General features: G+C 41.1%; 1 protein-coding gene across 1 annotated transcript in view; it reads right to left on the reverse strand.

The window, feature by feature from the left end:
- Positions 1-15037, reverse strand: part of GPM6B (glycoprotein M6B) — a 117210-nt gene extending 102173 nt beyond the window's left edge. The window contains exon 1 of the mRNA XM_063126392.1: positions 14937-15037. Coding sequence (XP_062982462.1) covers positions 14937-14940 — 4 coding nt within the window. The 5' untranslated portion in view covers positions 14941-15037. The remainder of the gene's footprint in view (positions 1-14936) is intronic.
- Between the last annotated feature and the right edge of the window lie 3641 nt (positions 15038-18678).

Raw genomic sequence — 18678 nt, forward strand, 5'->3', positions numbered from 1 at the left:
AAATTTAAAAATAATTTAAAATCTATAACTGGTGGAACAATAACAGCCACGTAGGACAATGAACCCGGCAAGTTACTGCACCATTCCTAAGCAATGGACATTTCTGGAGTGCCGTACACAGAGCCAACACCTGTGTCCTGTCCAATTAATTTGTAATCCACATGGGGCCTCTGATCCACCTATGCCCCTGCCACACCACAACTACGAGTGCTTTTTTTGGAGTTCTGTGAGTGCACTGAAACTCTGAATCAGGAGACTTTTATAAATTCTAAGGAATTTTGCATATCCTGCTTTGTTAACGAGTTCTGTCTCATAATTATTCAAGCATCATATCATAGCTACCTTATAAGTTGCACTTATTAAAGCAAAAGGTAAATGATACTTCAAAGAAGATGGCACAGGAAAACCAGTTAGTTATATGGAGACATTAGGTGCAGCAGACCCAACGGGTGGAACTACATGATTGATGGCAAACACAGAATTCGCAACCTCATGTTTATCATCAGTGTGCAAAATCGAAGCAGGTGAGGGATTTGCAGAGAAGGAGCAGTTAGTGGGAGATGCTGTACCCCTTCTGTTGTCTGCTACCACTTATCATCTACAATCCCCTTCCTTGGCCACTTCTTTTGACTGGCAAACATATCTCACAATCTCCAAGTGGAGAAAACCATCAGCCTGGGAGATGAATTGCAGAGGACGGACGGACGGACGGACGGACGGACGGACGGACGGACACACACACCCGCCCTCACTGCCTGCCACTTCTCCCCTCATTCCCTCCCCCTGCTTTGTACTTCTGTGGCAAACAAAGGCTTGGGAATAATCAAGTGAATTTCATCAGCACAGAATAGGCTCTTTGTTTTAATAAAGCAATGTAGTAAGTCACTTTATCTTAAATTGAAATTTATGCTTTTCACCTTTCTGCCTGTAAGGGTAGAAGGTGATAATATTCCATTTTGTGGATGAATAGATTGCTACCCTTGCAGAAATTCTACTCCAGGGGAAGAAGGACACTCAAGAAGGTACTCTGAAAATGTTTTGAAAGTATTCTGTATTTTCCATGCAAATATTGGTGGTGATGAAGTCCACATAGGGAAAAGGCTTATTCTGGTACTGGAGTATTGGCCAATTTCAAAGATTGGGAAAGAAAACCAAGCCACTATAAGCATTAACATTTTTGTACATGGGAATGCTGCCTTAAGCCAAATCCTTGAATTTAAGTTAAAAAAAAGTAATTATATATATTTCCTTCTTTAGATGTCACACATACATGTTCCAAGACTCTGGAGGTAACTCAGAAAAACTATGTCCAAGAGCTGCTTCATGAATGATGTTTTCCTTCCATAGGCACAAGGAAAAAGCTCAAGGACCCTGATGTATGGACATGAGTGACTTGCTTTCAACCATGCTTTCCCCACATGTGGCACAAGATACATATGCAATCACACATGACAATGGATATACACTTTTATTCCATCAACTCACGTAAGCCTAATGAAAGTATCATACATGAGGAAGCCCTGATTTGCAAATGAGCATGGGTAAAAATAATTTTGGGTGAAATGAACCTCAGATATAAATTGCGGAAGAGCCAGCATGGCTTAAAGACTCATCAGTTAGCATCACACGTATAATAGCCACTCAATAACAAACATCCTGGTCCACTTCCACATGCATACTACGCAGTGGTTGAACAGTAGGTGTAGCAGCCTCCCATGTACAAGTGTGTGCAAGGCTGACAAATAAACAAAGTTGTTCCCATCAGCAGAACCACTATTACATTTTTAAGCATATGCACTAATCCAAAAACACTTTTTGTTCAAAAGCAAAAGTCAGCAAGCTAATAATGGTATTCAGGCAACTTTTAACTTTGTAATAACATCTATCCAGTTGGTTGAAGGCATCTACCATATTTGTAAATGAAACTTAAATCACAAGAACACATCTCTATTGCAGGGCTTACAGTGAATATTTCTATTTACTTGTAGCTATTAATATATAAACGTCCTGATCTTCTTTACTCACAGTCTATTCACTTGCTTGCAATTTGAACTTTGGTTCAATTTGATGGCAATCAAGATTTGCATTGATAATATATTTTCTTCAAGTAGAGACTACATATGCTGAGAGTGGTACTAAAGAGAAAAACAGCCATTTTAATTCTGGCTTGAAGATGTAAATGTTGTATACACATTTGTGTTACTCACACTAATAATAATAATAATAATAATAATAATAATAATAATAATAATAATAATATACTGCTAACTATATTTAAAAATATCTCTAAGCAGTTTACAAGAAAATTAAAGATTAAAATACATAATATATATTAAATTACACAATAATTGCTAAAACATTTATATAAAACATTAATAAAAATATTAAAACCAACACAGCATAATTACAAACAAACAAACAAGACTGGGCAGCAGACTCACTGAGGCAAAGCCTGGGTAAAAAAAAGGTTTTTCAGTAGGTGGGGAAAGCATGCAAACTCCTCCCAAATACCAGCGGGGAGGTCATTCCATAAGGTGGGTGCCACCAAAGGAGAAGGCCCACTTCCTGATTGCTGTGAGATGGCAACCCACAGGCTGTGGTACAACCAGAAAGGCTCCTCCAATTGTCTACATTGGTGAAGATGAATGTTTCACATTCCCTGTGAAACATTACACAAGTTAACAAAACCATTTTGCTTAGATTGCATTTGACAATAAAAAACGCTCCCTTGGGAATTCCTGCTCAAATTTCATGCTTTGTAGAGCAAAGATGCCTTCCTAAATCAAAGATGGCTGGCATTTCGCTTGGGTCACCTATTTATATCCAAATGAATTGTCTCTAAATGACATGCTTCGGAAACAACCCAATTAAGGAGGAATATTACAGTCCTATGAACATCATGAACGCCGTATACCCCCACCCGTATTCATCTCTTATCTCTCAAATCTTTCAAACTAGGTCATCCTCAGGGGTCCTTCTCCGTGAGCCCCTGCCAAAGGAAGTGAGGCAAGTGGCTACCAGGAGGAGGGCCTTCTCTGCTGTGGCACCCCGGCTGTGGAATGAGCTCCCCAAGGAGGTTCACTTGGCACCTACATTGTATTCTTTTAGACGCCAGATTTATTCTCTCAGTATTTTAACAGTTTATAAATTAATTATAACTTTGCTGTTTTAAATTTGCATTCTAAATTTGTATTTTTGCATTGCTGCTGTTTTTATCTTGGTTGTGCTTTTATATTGTATTTTATATTATGGTTTTATACTGATGTTTTGTTTTGAATTGTCTTAATTTTGTAAACCGCCCAGAGAACTTTGGCTATTGGGCGGTATAGAAATGCAATAAATAAATAAATGTGCATGTTAATTCATAAATAAAATAAAGCAGTATACATATGACTATAATCTGTTTCAACATGTATTTGCTATTCATTGTCTGTTTATCTTTAGAATAACTCCGATATGCATTCCACTGGATCTTGCCTAAACACCACCGTATGAATCAATGACTAAACTGGAAGATCAGGCAACAGGCAACCTGACCACCAATGTCACAGTGCCACTCTACCCTGTGTGGGGTTAGCAATGTAGGTAGCCCTCAGTTTTCACACCGTTACTGTCTTCAGAAGTGCAATGTTCCTTACTGCCATTCTTCTCATTTTCTGCCTTGACAAAAGTAATAAAATGGATGTACATACACAGTAAGCTTTTTTCACTCTTGTTCTGTACACATATTCTTCCCTAGAGTCTAGTAGAAATGAGAGAAAAGCGAAATTGACCCCAGCCTGAGGAAGGAGTTCCTTGGATGATCCACCTGTTTATATAGATCAAATTGAGATCCAGAGCTCCATAAGATGAATACAACGATTTATGCAACCTTCACCACACTGGTAGCTAACATATGTTTTGGACTACAACCCCCATAATCCCCAACTGGTCATGCTGACTGGAGATAGTGGGAATTGAAGTCCAAAACACCGGGAGGGCACCAAGCTGGGGAAGGCTGATCTAGGGGGTACATGCCCAGGTGACAGTGCCATCTTGATGTAAACTTAGAAATCATACCTGAACAGAACATAATGAAATTGAAGTTCAGTTTAACAACTTTAGAAGACAACATGTAGAATTATTAGGTAACTTCAAATAAATTTTATCAGCATGATCAACCAATAAGTAATGCTGCAGTAAATCACCACAAAGTTTAATGGACAATGATACATATTAATGCTAAAACAACCTGTAGTGTAGAGTTGTGTCAACTAGAACTAATTATTTAAGGAACAGTTTGTCAAAGAAAGTTTACAATCTTTTCCGAATATAAAACACTGCAGATCGCTGTATTTCCATCCTTAACTTTAAAGAGAATCATGATTCACTATACTGCAAGAATAGACTATCAGAATAACAGTTTTAAAAATGTTCTCACTATCTTCATCAGATGAGAGCATGTAAATGCTTTGTAGAATTACTCTTTAGTAGTCTCAGTTTCTGTAATACCTATATGTTTCTGTGTGAAAGAAATTCAAACTGTTTTATCATTCAGATGATATCTGGAGGAACTGGAATTAAAAAGGCAATAAACTTCAAGATTATTGTGTTTTTTTGGTAAGGGACTACAAATTAATATCTTCATGTCAATCAGAAAAGTAACACACATATGAAAAGAATGGAATGGGCCAAAAGATCCCACAATTGAAATGTAGCCAGCTATAATGACCAATACTAATCAGATTTGACCATTACTGAGTCTCACAAAGGGTTTTTAATCCTGCCTGGACAAAATGTACAGTTGAATAGGAAGAAAGAGAGCTGCTTTTCTTTCAGGATTTGCCTCCAGCTGTTCAGAAGAAGAAAGCAGAGTTTAAACACAAACACATTTGTCTTTCTTTCCCCAGTTTAAATTGCACATAGAAGCCCTTACTCCAGACAGTCAAAAGTATGTTCTTGAACATCTGTGCATGGAATGAGTAACTAACCCAACTTCTCATCAACAGTCTAAATCCCACTATGGGTATTAGTGTGGGAAAAGGTCTGTGGAGTTGTTTGGTTGTTTTTGTTTTACTGTTATTTATATGAATGGGGGTGTTTTTTCCCTCCACACTTTTGTACACCACCCTAGAATCCTTTCAATGAAGAGTGGTTAAGAAATATTTTAAGAAAATACATAAATAAAATGTAGCTGATTCTTTTGAAGTTACCTTTTCAAATGGTTGCTTAAAATGTGCCTGTCATATTTAAAAAACAAAGTGGCATTAATCTTCTCAGAAGAGGAGTCTGTGATGCAGAGCTGATGTTTGCATAATCAGCTTTCCTTTGGTATTCTCTAGCTATGTCCTTTAAAAGGGGTGTCTGGGGGGGGGGGAAGGAGAATTGGCCTGTTCATTTCCTCCTCTCTCAAGAAAACCTCCGTGTTCTGCTGGTTCAAGACCTATTCAGTTTAGTAGCTCTCTTGCCAAGGAATCTGGCTACAAGATTGTTTCTCATGCATGTAACGGGGTTTAGTTTGAAAAAAGGAGGTGGGGAAAGGGAAGTTAAGAACACATGAACAGTTTACAGGCAGCCAGATCCAGTTATTCCCCTGGCACAAGTTCTTCCTACAGCAGTGCTTGCTTTACAATGAAGTTGAGGAATCTTTTCTCTATCATAACCCAAAAAATAGGGATGGGGGGGAATGAATCTGGGACCACAAACAAATAAAAAGCAGAAAAGTAAAAGCTCCAACTTCATCCATCACTTCCCCTCCTTGTTGTATGTGTGCTTATAGCTCTCAGGGTGGCTCAAACAATAAAATAGGATAAAAACAACAAGAGGACTGTAGCTTATCCCATAATAAATTGTTAGCCTTTAAATCGCCACAAGACTTTTCATTGCTTTTGCTGCAACAGACTAACACGGCTACCCCTCTTTGGTGGGGATGGATCTAAACATCTAGATGTGTAGTTTTTAGTGGATAGTCTTTTATTGTTTCCAGGTCAAGAGCCAAAGGATTGTTCTTTGTATTTAACAGAGCATTGCCATCTCTCCCCATTTGGACTGATGACACTCTTTCCAAGGGTAATGCTGCACTGCTGGGTGAAAGCTTCTTCTCTTAGTTTTCTTCCCAAAACACAGCTACTTAAAGACGCAGGAGCTTTGTGAGGGTGGGTGGGAATGTGGAGATGGCAGCTCTTTTCCCTTCCATCTTTCTCTTTCACATCCTTGGAATCTTGCTGCTCTCACACCAGGCTGGTTAAGCGGGGCTTGGCTCTCCTAGTGTGCTTCACCCATAGCCGGTTCACAGACAGAAGAAAACACTAGCCATCACTAGAAAAAGGAGTGTTGGCTAGTAATAGCAACATAGGATGCTGCCTTACACTAGGCCAGTTTGCATAATCACCATGGATTAAATAAATAATTCCAGGCACCATTTCACTTATCACCCAACTGGGCACGGTTTGTCATTAGCGTTGGGGCAAAATTTTGCCTGGGCCCGCAAGGCCAGAGGATGTCAACGCGTCAGGCCCTCACGGACCCAGGCAGATGCACCTAGTGCCAGGACAGGCCCACGCACAACTGCTCTCAACCTTTCATGAGCAATCGGGTGTGGTTCCACCCTGACCTACACCCTCTTTGTGTACTCCTGCTGCATTATTGGCAGCAGCCATTAACACAGCAAGGCTGGGGAAATTGCATACTTTCTCCCTCCATTCTAATGCAAGGTTAAGAGGGCCTTTAAGGCCATGACTGGCACTGGGGAGTGGGGGGGAGGCAAAGTGCATTTCCTGGAGCTTCTGGAAAGTGTGCAATCCCCCCAGCCACATTAATGGCATGCAGGGGAAGTGCACAGTTTCCGGAGGCCCTGGAAAGTGCGCTTTGCTGAGCGCTCACCAGGCCCAGCTCCTTGGAGCAGGGCTTGGTGAACTCAGAGGGCCCTGCTTGTCATCATGTCATCCAAACCCAGGCAGCATGGCTTGTCAGAGGGGGAAACAAACCTCAAGTAACCCATGGGCTGTTGTTGGGTGGGTGATTTGGCAAATGGTGCCTGGCTTGTTTAACTCATGGAGATTATGCAAACCAGGCAAATGAATTAAAGCACTGATCCATCTATCCTAGTATTTTTGACACTTATTGGCAGCAGCTCTCCAGTTTTCAGGCAGGATTCTTTCCTAGCTCTACCAGGAGATGCCGTACATTGAACCTGGGATCTTCTGCATGCAAAGCATATGCTCTACCACTGAGCCACAGCTCTTCCATTCCACTAAAGGCAGAACAGCTCTGGGAAAAGGGAAGAAGTAAAGGAAGAATGGAAAGAGAGAGTTGGTGGGGCCATCACTACTGCTGCTTCTCCTGTCAAGCAATGGCCCTGGTTGGGCCCTTCTCAGTAGCCACTGTTGAAGCATGAAAAAGAAGAGGGATCCAAAGTTTGGGCAAATTCTGTCTTCTCCCTTCCTGAGAAATGACCCTGACAACAGTAGAGGCAGTTGCTGGGCTCCCAGGATCTGACTGAGAAGGTACCACAGCCTTCAAGCACAAAGAAAGTGGGGAGCACTGGGACACAACCATACAAAAGTTCATGGATGGGAAGCCAAGTGAACATGCATGATAACTGCTGCTGATGCTGCCTGGGAAATATCCCACTCATGCCCTGGGATGGATCTGGCCTGGAGAACCATTGGCTCTCTTCCACTCCCATGTTTTAGGGAGGGGAACTGTGTTGTACAATTCTCTGTCATGAAAGGGTGTTATGTATGCACACATTACAGGAAACAGTGTCCTAGTAGCAACTCCTTCCATCTTTTCTGCTTTTTATTTTATTTATAAATTGTGTCCAAGGCAGCTAACAGTTGCATCATACAAATAAAATGTTACGTAATTAAAACATAATCACATTAAAACAATAATTTAAAAACATGTTAAAAGCTAAGGAACAGCACTCTCCAGTTAAAAAACTTGGGAATGCTTTTGCAGCACAGTAAGCATTCCGAAAGCAAGAAGCAAGACTGCAAAGCCTTTTATATCATGACTTCTCCTGAACTAAATTCAGGCTACAATCTAATACTTACCATAACTGGACAGTTTGTTTAATGTAGTCTGCTGATGAACATTTATTTACGTTACCATTGAGCATTTGTATTGATTTTTCTTGCTAAGCACCAATATTGCAAAACAATCTAGCTGCAGTAACTGGAGTCTACGTTGTGACAGATGTGAGTGACTTTATCTTCAAAGTGTCTTGCAAACATCTCACAGCCGGGTACCACCATCTTCTCTCAGTGGCAGATTGTAATAGGCCTCTAACTACTGAAAAAAAGTTCCAACAGACAGCACTGGGAAGATGTAATGGTAATGGAAAATAATTCCTCTTTGTCACCCTCACAGAACACGCTTGATAGTGAGCCATAATCCATGCTCTATTGGACTCAGCACAAGTCTTTCTCCAGCTTCATTTTAGCAGTCTCCTATCTTGCTTCACTGCCCTCAGCTCAGGTGTTTACCAAGGAACAGCCTGGGAGAAAGCACTTGGGAGTGATCATGTCAACTGGCCGGGTCATCCCAGTGACCAGGGTTTCAACAGGAGTACCAGCCATTAGGAAAATCCCCCAAAGCCCTTCAGAATCCATTCAAAGGTAAACCATTTCAGTAGGTCTTCCCACCCTTGCAGAGGGAAAAGAATAAGTCTTAACCTCAATAGGAAAATATTTTTGTGGGGAACTTTTGTTCTAAAAGAGCAACTTCCTACTTCTTCAAAACTTAGGCCATTACAGGGCAATGACATGTCTAATATTTCCCACCTTGTGCTGGACAGCAATCTGTGAACTCACTGGCTGTGTTCAGACAAGACTATAGTCAATGGTGGGTGGAGCGGTCAACTTACAGTTGGGGGCTTTGTAGGTACTCCCCACACAACACGTTCCTACACAACTGTGGGTAGTTGAGGCTCATGTTGAGTGGATTCATAGGCTGAGTTCGGACGACATGCTAATATAAACTTCTCCTGCTGACCTTCAAAGCTTTTCACGGTCTAGCTCCTTCCTATCTCTCCTCTCTCATCTCACACTATTGCCCCGCTCGTGCTCTTCGCTCCTCTGATGCCATGTTTCTCGCCTGCCCAAGGGCCTCTACTTCCCTTGCTCGGCTTCGTCCATTCTCTTCTGCTGCCCCTTACGCCTGGAACGCTCTTCCAGAACATTTGAGAACTACAAGTTCAACCGCAGCTTTTAAAGCTCAACTAAAAACTTTTCTTTTTCCTAAAGCTTTTAAAACTTGATGTTGTGCAGACTTCTACTGTTACTTTCTACTGTTAGTTTTACCCTACCCTATGCCTGCTTACCCTACCCTGTACCTGTTTGCATTCTCTTCCCCTCCTTATTGTTTTACTTTGATTTTATTAGATTGTAAGCCTATGCGGCAGGGTCTTGCTATTTACTGCTTTACTCTGTACAGCACCATGTACATTGATGGTGCTATATAAATAAATAATAATAATAATAATAACCAACAGTTGTTTCCCATTCTGTTCCTATTACCCCCCCACCCCAGTTGATTAGAGTGTTATCTGAAGTCAGCCATAGTTAACTCAGAATTTATTTTATTTTTTATTCTCTCAATATTTTAACACCTATTAACTTAAATTTAAACTTTGCTGTTTTAATTCCATATTTTAACCTACATCAATTTTTGCAGTGTGGTTTTATCCTGGTTGTGCTTCTTATATTGTTTTTTGTATTTGTATTTTTAGATTGTTGGTTGTTTTTATGCTCTTCATGTTTTTAATTTTTGTGAACTGCCCAGAGAGCCTCGGCTATTGGGCAGTATAAAAATGTAATAAATAAATAAATAAATAAATAAATTTGATTGACAGCCTCTGCCCCTCTCCCCACCCTCTCTCCTCCCTTAGTCCTCCCGGTGCTATCCCAGCAGCCTCTGTAAGTTGTGTCAGCTATAGCAGAGCATCCAGCTCAGTTTTGGCCGCTCTTGCCATGGAACCCTGTAGCCAGGTGAAAAAATCCACTCATTGGGTCACAAACTCCACTGGCTCAGTTCAGACAACACAAAAAACACCAGTTGTGCGAGAAGTCAACTCTGCAGATGGTTCTATTTCTCCAGTGATTTTTTGGATAAAAAAGTCAATCGTAGGATGGTTTTTGCCTGATAGACAACACAAATACCACCTGTTGACCAGTCCACTGACAGTTGATGACTAAAACCACCATTGGTTATTGTGTTGCCCAAACTGAGCCACTGTCAGACTATCTGCCTCCTCCATGGCTAGGGCAAATCCTATCTCCCTGCTTCCATACTAAAGAAATAATGTGACAAAGTAAATGGCACAACTACTTCACTTTATTAACCCTTGTACAGCACATAATGAATGATGTAAGTAGCTGCAGGATCAAGATGAATGCCAGTAATGCCACGAAGCTCGTAAGTAGCTGCAAGGTCAGGATGAATGGCTGGAAGGCTCGTCAAGGCCTCCCCTATTGTTCCAGTGCACCTCTGTTTATCTCACTTGATTTTTTCTGTTATTGTTTCTGTGTTGTTCTTTTTAACTGTCTTTTTAAATCCTCCTAGGGAACCAGTTAGTGTCTTTCTGGTCTATATAGTTATTTCTTATGCATTGGTTTGTCACCCATTAATATATTTTTGTACAGTTGTATGCTTTTTAGCATTTATTCTCAGGCATACTTAAGAACAGGACCTTGTCTCCTAAGGGAAGCATCATTGAACACACCATTGTCCCAAACCATCAGGATGCAACCTTCCACATGCCTAGACAAAGTGGTTAAGATGTGCATCACCTGGTTCACATGATTGCCACAGCCCACCATAGCTTATTTAAGGCATGGTGGGTTGCAGCACATGCTGGTGGCCATTTTGAATATTTAACTACCATGGTTTGTTGTGTCGTCCAAACTCAGGCAGCAGGAGCTGTTTGAGAATTAAACAACCCTGAAATGTCCCATGATCTGTTGTAAGGTTGTAACCCTACTCTCAGCTAATAGTAGTCATGAGGAAGGCAGGGAGATTTATTAGGTTAGGAGCAGAGAAGGGAATTGTTAATCTCCAATTCTTACATGCCAGATTCCCCCCAAAATCCCCCCTCCTCGAACCGCTATTTACCTTTCTTTTTTTAAAATGCAACTTCAAGTGATGCATTTAACATCACATCTAGCTTGGCTTTGTCAACAATACTGATAGAAGAAATAAGCCTCCAGAGATAGTTGGAGGTTAAGCTCTCCCAAAACCTTATTCCACATTTGTTGTTTACACAAACCATTTCCAAGAGAATAATTCTTTTTAGATAGCTTTGAGTTATTTTTTCCCTTGAAAAATGTTCATATAAAATTGTTTTTTAAAAAAATGTTTACCCCAAATGATATTAAACATAAATATAAGTTGAAAACATCAAAATAGCTAAGCTACAATATCAGAACTAGGAAACATTTTACATCTGTCTCCTAGCCTTGCCTTATCATCTTGATTGTACTCTTTATGACTCCTTTCCCCCCCTACATTTTAATCAATATTCTTCAATATTGCCTAGTCCAGTGATTTAATTTAGTCAGTCAATAAACATTTCAAGTCTTAATGTTTTACTGCATTAATGCATCTTAATAAAACAAATGGGCTTCCAAATTCCCTAACAATTAATCAGTTTTCAACCCTGTGTAGAAACAATTAAGCAGATATCATAGGCTGCCAATAAAAAAATAAAATCATTCCAGGTGCAGTCCTAGGCACACTTTCCTGAAAGTAAACCCTATGAACATAATGGACTTACTTCCAAGTAAATATGCATATGTTTGCACAGCTAATAGTTTGCCTACCAATATTTCATCCTTAGACAAAGAGATGCATATCACTGAAAGAGGTAGTTATGTAGCAGACTTTATCTGACCTGCCACTGCAGTTCAATACTCTTAAGGTTTAGATTTTGTTTTTTAAGTGGCCCATTTCTGCTCTGACAGCTGCAAAGAAGCAAACACTACTCAAAGATTGCTGACAACAATCTTTGATGAATGAACAGAAATAGTTTTAGCATGATAAACAGTTTTTAAAAGTTATTAAGAATGTCTTAAAAGAACTCCAGAACGAACAGCCTGTGACTGTCCATTTGACAAAGCCCAAACTAGTAAGCCTTCTGAGCATCCAGCCAATGTTCATGTATACATGCATGATGTTGAATACATGCATCTACATCATAATGCTCATCCAAGCTCCACTGAATTGGCTGGATATGTGGTTTTTATACAGGTAAAAATTAGCATCTGCCCTCCAAAGCCACTCATTGGGCATAAGATGGATCAACACCAGCAGGTGTAATGCAGCTCATTTAATGCAATTGGCAATATCACCATTGACTTAACTGGGATTATTGCATCCATTGTTTGCCAAAGTTAACATAAACTTTCTTTTTTAAAAATTGAGTAAACATCGTAATTCAGGGGCCTAATTTTCATTCCCAAAGCACAAGAAATTTTGGAAGCCAAAAAGCAGTGTGCAGATGTCAGTTAATTTTACATTGTACATCCAAAGAACTAATCCAGTTTCCCTTTTGGCTTTGGCTAACCAATACCACGTAGTTATAGAATTTAAATTAAAACCAGATGCACACCACAAACGTCAGGATGTGCATACTAACACAGGGATATGAACTGATAAATAGCAGCCTTGTGTTGATAAGGTTCATTGGCTAATATAAAGTGAAAACTGAGCAGCTGGATTATTTCTTTAACAGCACAAGCCTTTGCATTTCTACTGAGAATTAAGTCCCATTGAGTTCAAGAGGATTTACTCCTAGTTAAGAATGTATAGGATAGAGCCTAAGAGGTGTAAAGTAAAGGTCTCTTTATTTTTAAACCCCTGCCTTACCCAGAAGTGAACAGAATTAATTTTAACCCTGTAAACTAAAAGGGCTTAGTCAGAGATCCATCTTTGTGTTGAATCCCAATTATTTTAAGATCAAACATCTTGTACATTTTAAAGTTTATATGGCCAAAACAGTTTAGGAGGAAGAAGCTAATATTCTTACTGGCAAGAAAACAAAGATAATTATGATCTAGAGAATAGCTAAGAAATAACTTTTTTATATTTTGCATATTACATCTTAATTTACTGTTATTATGAATATCACCACACTCCAGAAATCCACTTTAAATCACAATTGCTTCCACAGTTTACATCTTACACATATAACCAGGTTATGCTTTGTTTATAGAATTAGCCACATCTAAAAGAGAAAATATTACACTTTTTTAAAAAAAAATCTCCTGCAGAAATTTCTGTTAGGATACTGATAAAACTTTGATCACAATACTATATCATGAATTTATTGACCATAAATGTAGAATAAGGTGTAAAATAACTATGTCACAGGTCCTCAGAGACTTATGTCTAATACATCATTTCTATCCTTATGATAGCTAACTAGATGTGCCTCACTTTCTCCACCCCACACAAAAAGAATGGACCCTCACCCAAGAAGTGAGATTAGCAATTAATACAAATCAGTCACCACATCTTGCATATGCTATTACTATTTAGTTGATGACCACATATACCAAAGGACTGTCTCTGACAGTACATTAACCAGTTTTTTGGGTTTTTTTGCTGACTGTACAAGTATTAAGTGTGTAGGCGTGTCACAAAGAACTATATCATGGCTAATTCTCACAAATACATTCAACAAATCCCTGGGATTTTTTTTAAAAAAAGACAGTCTGCAGCTGGAATACATTAGTAAAATCTTTGCCATATTCTTTCGACTGTAAAAGCTGAACTCTTGTGTATAGTTATTTCAATACTGGAAAGCTTTAACAACAGTTAAATACTGTTTACAAATACGGGGGGGGGGGGAGATGGAGGGAGGGATGTTCATTTTCACAAAGAATTAACTGCAATCTCTCTCACAAGGACACCCAGCAGGTCCGTGACTTTGAGAGCAGATCAATTGATTGTATTTAATGAAGCAAGCTTTAAGTCAAACAAGCCTCAACGAATACGCAATCCTGGACAGATGACTTATAGCCAAGCATACATTTTTAGTTGTGTTCAGTGAACAAAATTATTCTGAAAACCTGACACTGTATTGGGACGTTTCAACAAGGTGAAGAGATTTACTTATGCCTTCAGTCTTGAAACCATCCCTTCCCAAACCACCATTCAGAATGTAGAGAAAGAGTTTTTTAAAAAGATGTACACAAAAAGGGGTGCAGAGAACATGTGGGAACCATACACATTGGAGCAGAGAGCATTATTATAGATTCAAATTCATGCACCAACAAATCACGTAGCCCAAGCTTTTATACATGTCTTCCCCCAGACTGCTTTGTATTATAAGCTTTAAGCAAGACACAAGAATCTAGTGACTGCAGGGAAATCTGTAGCAAGCAGGGCTAAAACCTGACCTTGCTTGGTCTTCTGCAATATTAAGGGGAGAGGTAGTCTTCTTGACAGCTGAGTGCACTTCCTTCTCTTCTCTCAGTCTCCCATTTTCTAGTTTCCTCAAGTCCCCTCACTTCCATTTCAGTGCCTCAGACACCACTCCCTTAAGGGCTCCTCTTCTACATTCCTAAAACTCAAGGGTGCTCACCAAAATTAAAGCCTTCACAACTTTTCCAATGCTCAGCGCCCCCCCCTCCGCCTTTTAAAATAAGACCAGTGCACAAAAGAACAGGGCACTACTGACCATGTGCAGAGTGCTTTTTTTCATCTCAGTCAGCCGTCACCACCCACCCCTACTTGCAACAAGGAGGAGAAAGGAGGCTCCCCAAGTCAGAGGATGCCAGGCTTAGGCAGCGAGCTCTATTGGAGAAACTCAAAAATGCCAAGTTTGTGTCCTGCTAGTTGGTGCCGGTCCCTGAGGCTGCTGGAGACACAATTAAAAAGAAAAAGGCGGCGGCGGAATTCCACAGCCGGATAGTTTTTGGGCAACGCTGAGCAAGCCGCCGCGCTTCGCTTACCCATGGCCTCGTGCAGGTGACGCCTTTCCGTTGCCTTCCAAGGTTGCCTTTCCCGGGTTCCGAGCAAGGAGACCGCAGACTCCCGGCGTTCTCGAAGGACAAGCCGCCTCAGCGCCTCCTCCGAGCGGTGCTTGGCTGCGTCCCGCCCTCCGTCCCTCTCCCGGCCGCTCCGGGCGTGCTCCGGCAGCGGGGGGCGGGGCCTGCGCCGAGCAGCCCCAGAGAGGCGAGCGAGGGGACGCCAACGCGAACCGCCCGGCGGGCTCCTGAAGCGCTGGCGGGGCGAGGGCAGCGCTGCCCTTGCGCGCGCGAGGCAGGGCGAACAGCACCGAAGCTCACTACCGGGGCTCGGTTGCCATTGTTCCCGCCCAGCCGGGGACAACGTGGTTCGAGCCGCCTGGTCCTTTGCGCAAAGTGGTGCGCGCCTTCAAGAGCAACATCCGCACAGGCGCGAAAGAGAGGCGAGCCCTGGACGGCCAGCCGCCAGCTGCAGCCTGCCCCATGGTTGCAGCTCTATGCTGGCTACTGCTATGCCGGTTGGATTTCTGCCTGTTATAAGCGCAGGAAGCCAGCCACGGAAGGGATCGTAAATCATTGTAGACGCTACAACAGCTTTTCCCAACCTGGTGCCCTCCAGATGTTTTGGACGACCACTCCCAGCATTCCTGCCCTTTGGCCCTGGTAGGTGGGGCTGATGGGAGTTAAAAGTCCAAAACATCTGGAGGGCACCTGTTTGGGAAAAGCTGGGCTAGAGAGTATTGGACTGGGACTTGGGAGACCCAGCTGCAGGTCTCCATTTAGCCATGAAGTTGGCAAGGTGACCTTGGGCCAATCACCAGTCACTTTCTGTCAGCATAACTCACCTTACAAGGTTGTTGTGAGAATAAAATGGGGAAGGGGGAAAGAATCATGTTTCTCACTTTGTACTCCTGTGAGAAAAAGTAATATATGTAATAATAAAATAAAGCGTTTGGGATGAAGAATGGAATAACTGAATATGGAATGTGACGGCCACAAGCACAGATGATCAAAAATTATCCTGTACATGTTTTATTGAGTATGAAATAAGTACCCCCTTGTTTATTATTGAGGCTTGCTTTCAGGTAAAGGCATGGACACAGATTATGGAAATTAAGGGTAAAATTGTATGCTCATTTACTTGAAAGCAAACCCCAATGAATATGCATGAACTTGAGCTGCACATCTATCAATAGTTACTCTCAGAAGCCCTAAACATGCATGTGACAGCAGTCTTGGAGTGGATGAGGACAAACAAGTTGAAACCAGACAAAATGGAAGTGTGAGTAGGGAAATCCACTGATCTGGAAACTGGACAGTGGTGCACAACTCCCTTTAAATGCTGGATATGCAACTAGGGAGTGTCCCTTAATTCCGTGGTTTCTATGGCAACAGAAGTCAGGTGTGTTTTTTGCCAGCTGCAGCCTCATCTAGAGAAAGTGGATCCTGCTTCCCTAACACCTACCTTGATTAAGACCAAGCTAGATTTCTTTATTGTTCTGTATGTGGGGCTGCACTTAAAGATGGTCCAGAAACTTCAACTGGTGCAGAATGTGGCAAGACCACTTGCAGGAGCTAGGCATTGAGATCATATTACACCTCTTCTGTATTAACTACATTGGTTGCCTATTCATCGCTGGGCCTGATTTAAGCTGCTGGTTCTAGCCTTTAAAGCCCTAAACAATTTAGGAACAGCTTATCTGAAGGGCCATCTGCCCAATCCTTATGATTGGCTTCTGAAGCTCTCTCTGGCCCTTCAGCAAGAGCGTTTAGGGTGGTAAGTACCATGGACAGGGCCTTTTCTATGGTGGCCCCATCATTTGGAACTCTTTTGCTAGGAAGAAACTTGCCCCCCTTTTTATTGTTTTTTAGGAGAATTCTTTTTATGCCAGCCAGCTTTTGAATGATTTTAGGGTTTGAACTATTTTATCTGCTAGTGTTATATGATGTGTGGTTATATCTTTTATATTTGATTGTTTTTTTGTATTAATTGATAGTGGTTAATGTAAGCTTAAAGGATGGGGTATTAAATCTAATAAATAAATAATATAGCTTTCATAGCCAAGAATGGACAAACCCTATTTAGATGCAGTTTGTTTCTTCTGTTTGCAGATGCGGAGGATAAACAGTTAGAATGGCTATCTAACTCTGCACAGGGATTTCTGACTGACAACTGTTAGTTGGCTCAAACGTTTGGTATATGACCCAGTAAGGCAGTTTTATGTTCTACCACCTAAAGAGAAAGGGCTGTAGTTTAGTGGTAGAGTGTGAGTTTTACATGCAAAAGGTCCCAGGTTCAATTTCCGTCATCTCCAGGTAGGTCTGGAAAGAATCCTGCCTGAAATCTGTGAGAGCTGCTGCCGGTGAGTGTTGACAATACTAGAGCAAAGTCTGTCTCCGTATGAAGAAGCTTCCTATGTGCCTATTGACAAGCATCTGTCCAACATGTCACTAACAACCTTCAAGCATGAAGATTTTGTCACCTCATATTGGCAGAATGTTCCTTGCTATTATTATTATTATTATTATTATTATTATTATTATTATTATTACTACTACTACTACTACTACAAATAAGAACGTTCGAATCCTGGCAATGTTGTAGAGGAAGAAATGACAAGAATCATATCACACAAGCAGCACAAAACAGTCAGCAGAATTAAACTTGTATCTACAGAGCTCAGGAAAAGTGTTTTGTCCGGCACCAAAAAGACAATAAAATAGGTGCTAGGCAAACCTCTCTGAGAGAACATTCCACATCTGCCTAACCTTAGATCAGGGGAGGACCTGTGGTCCTCCAGATGTTTTGGCCTACAACTCCCATCAGTCCTAGCTAGTGTAACCAATGGTGAAGGATGATGGAAATTGGAATCCAAAACATCTGGAGCACCACAAGTTCCCTACTCCTGCCTTAGATAGTGAGGGCACCCACAGGAGGTTCTCCACAGAACATCTTAATAAATGCAGACAGGTACATCTGGAGACAGCCCTTCAAGTCTCATGACATCATGGTGTTGTGGATTTCCCTGCCTTCAACAGCAGCAGCAGCAGCAGCCAATGATGTAGAGGGGAGAAATGTGCAACCACATGATGTCACAACAAAGAATAAGAGTTACAGCATGTTATAAACAGGAAGGAGGATAACTTAATGCATGGTTACCATGTTAGTTATGTAAGTCCTGTGTTTAATGTGTAGTTGTAGCCACTGCATATAGGATCATCTGTGGTGTTCAGCAAACTCTGGTTTTGTTTGGTCTGTTCCGCTTTACTTATCCCCATTCCAGGTTTATTTAATGCTTATTTAACCCACCCTTTTTCTGGGGAGCTCAGGGCATCATTCATGATTATTCCCCCTCCCCATTTTTATACGTTAGGCTGAGAAAGAGTGACTGGCCCAAGGTCACCCAGCAAGCTTCGAATCTGGATGGGGAAACTCCATTTCTTTTGCTTATGCACTACCTATCTGTCTAGTTAGATTCTTACACTTCGCTACGCAATGAAGTATCTATCTGTCTGGTTCCGAATATAAATAGCTCCTAGCAGCGACTGACTTTATTTGTCTTCCTCTGTTTTCTAAGTGTCTCGACATATATCAGAGTCCTTCAGTGTTGGGAAAAGGTTATTTAGTAAGAGAGAGAAAAGAAGAAGAAAAAAGTTTTTTAATTATGGTTTTCTACAGAGGACCATGAGAAAGCATTGCTATAGTAAGCAGGCTTCTGTAAGAAGT

Source organism: Elgaria multicarinata, chromosome 5 (assembly GCF_023053635.1).
Source record: "Elgaria multicarinata webbii isolate HBS135686 ecotype San Diego chromosome 5, rElgMul1.1.pri, whole genome shotgun sequence".
Classification (NCBI taxonomy): Eukaryota; Metazoa; Chordata; class Lepidosauria; order Squamata; family Anguidae; genus Elgaria; species Elgaria multicarinata.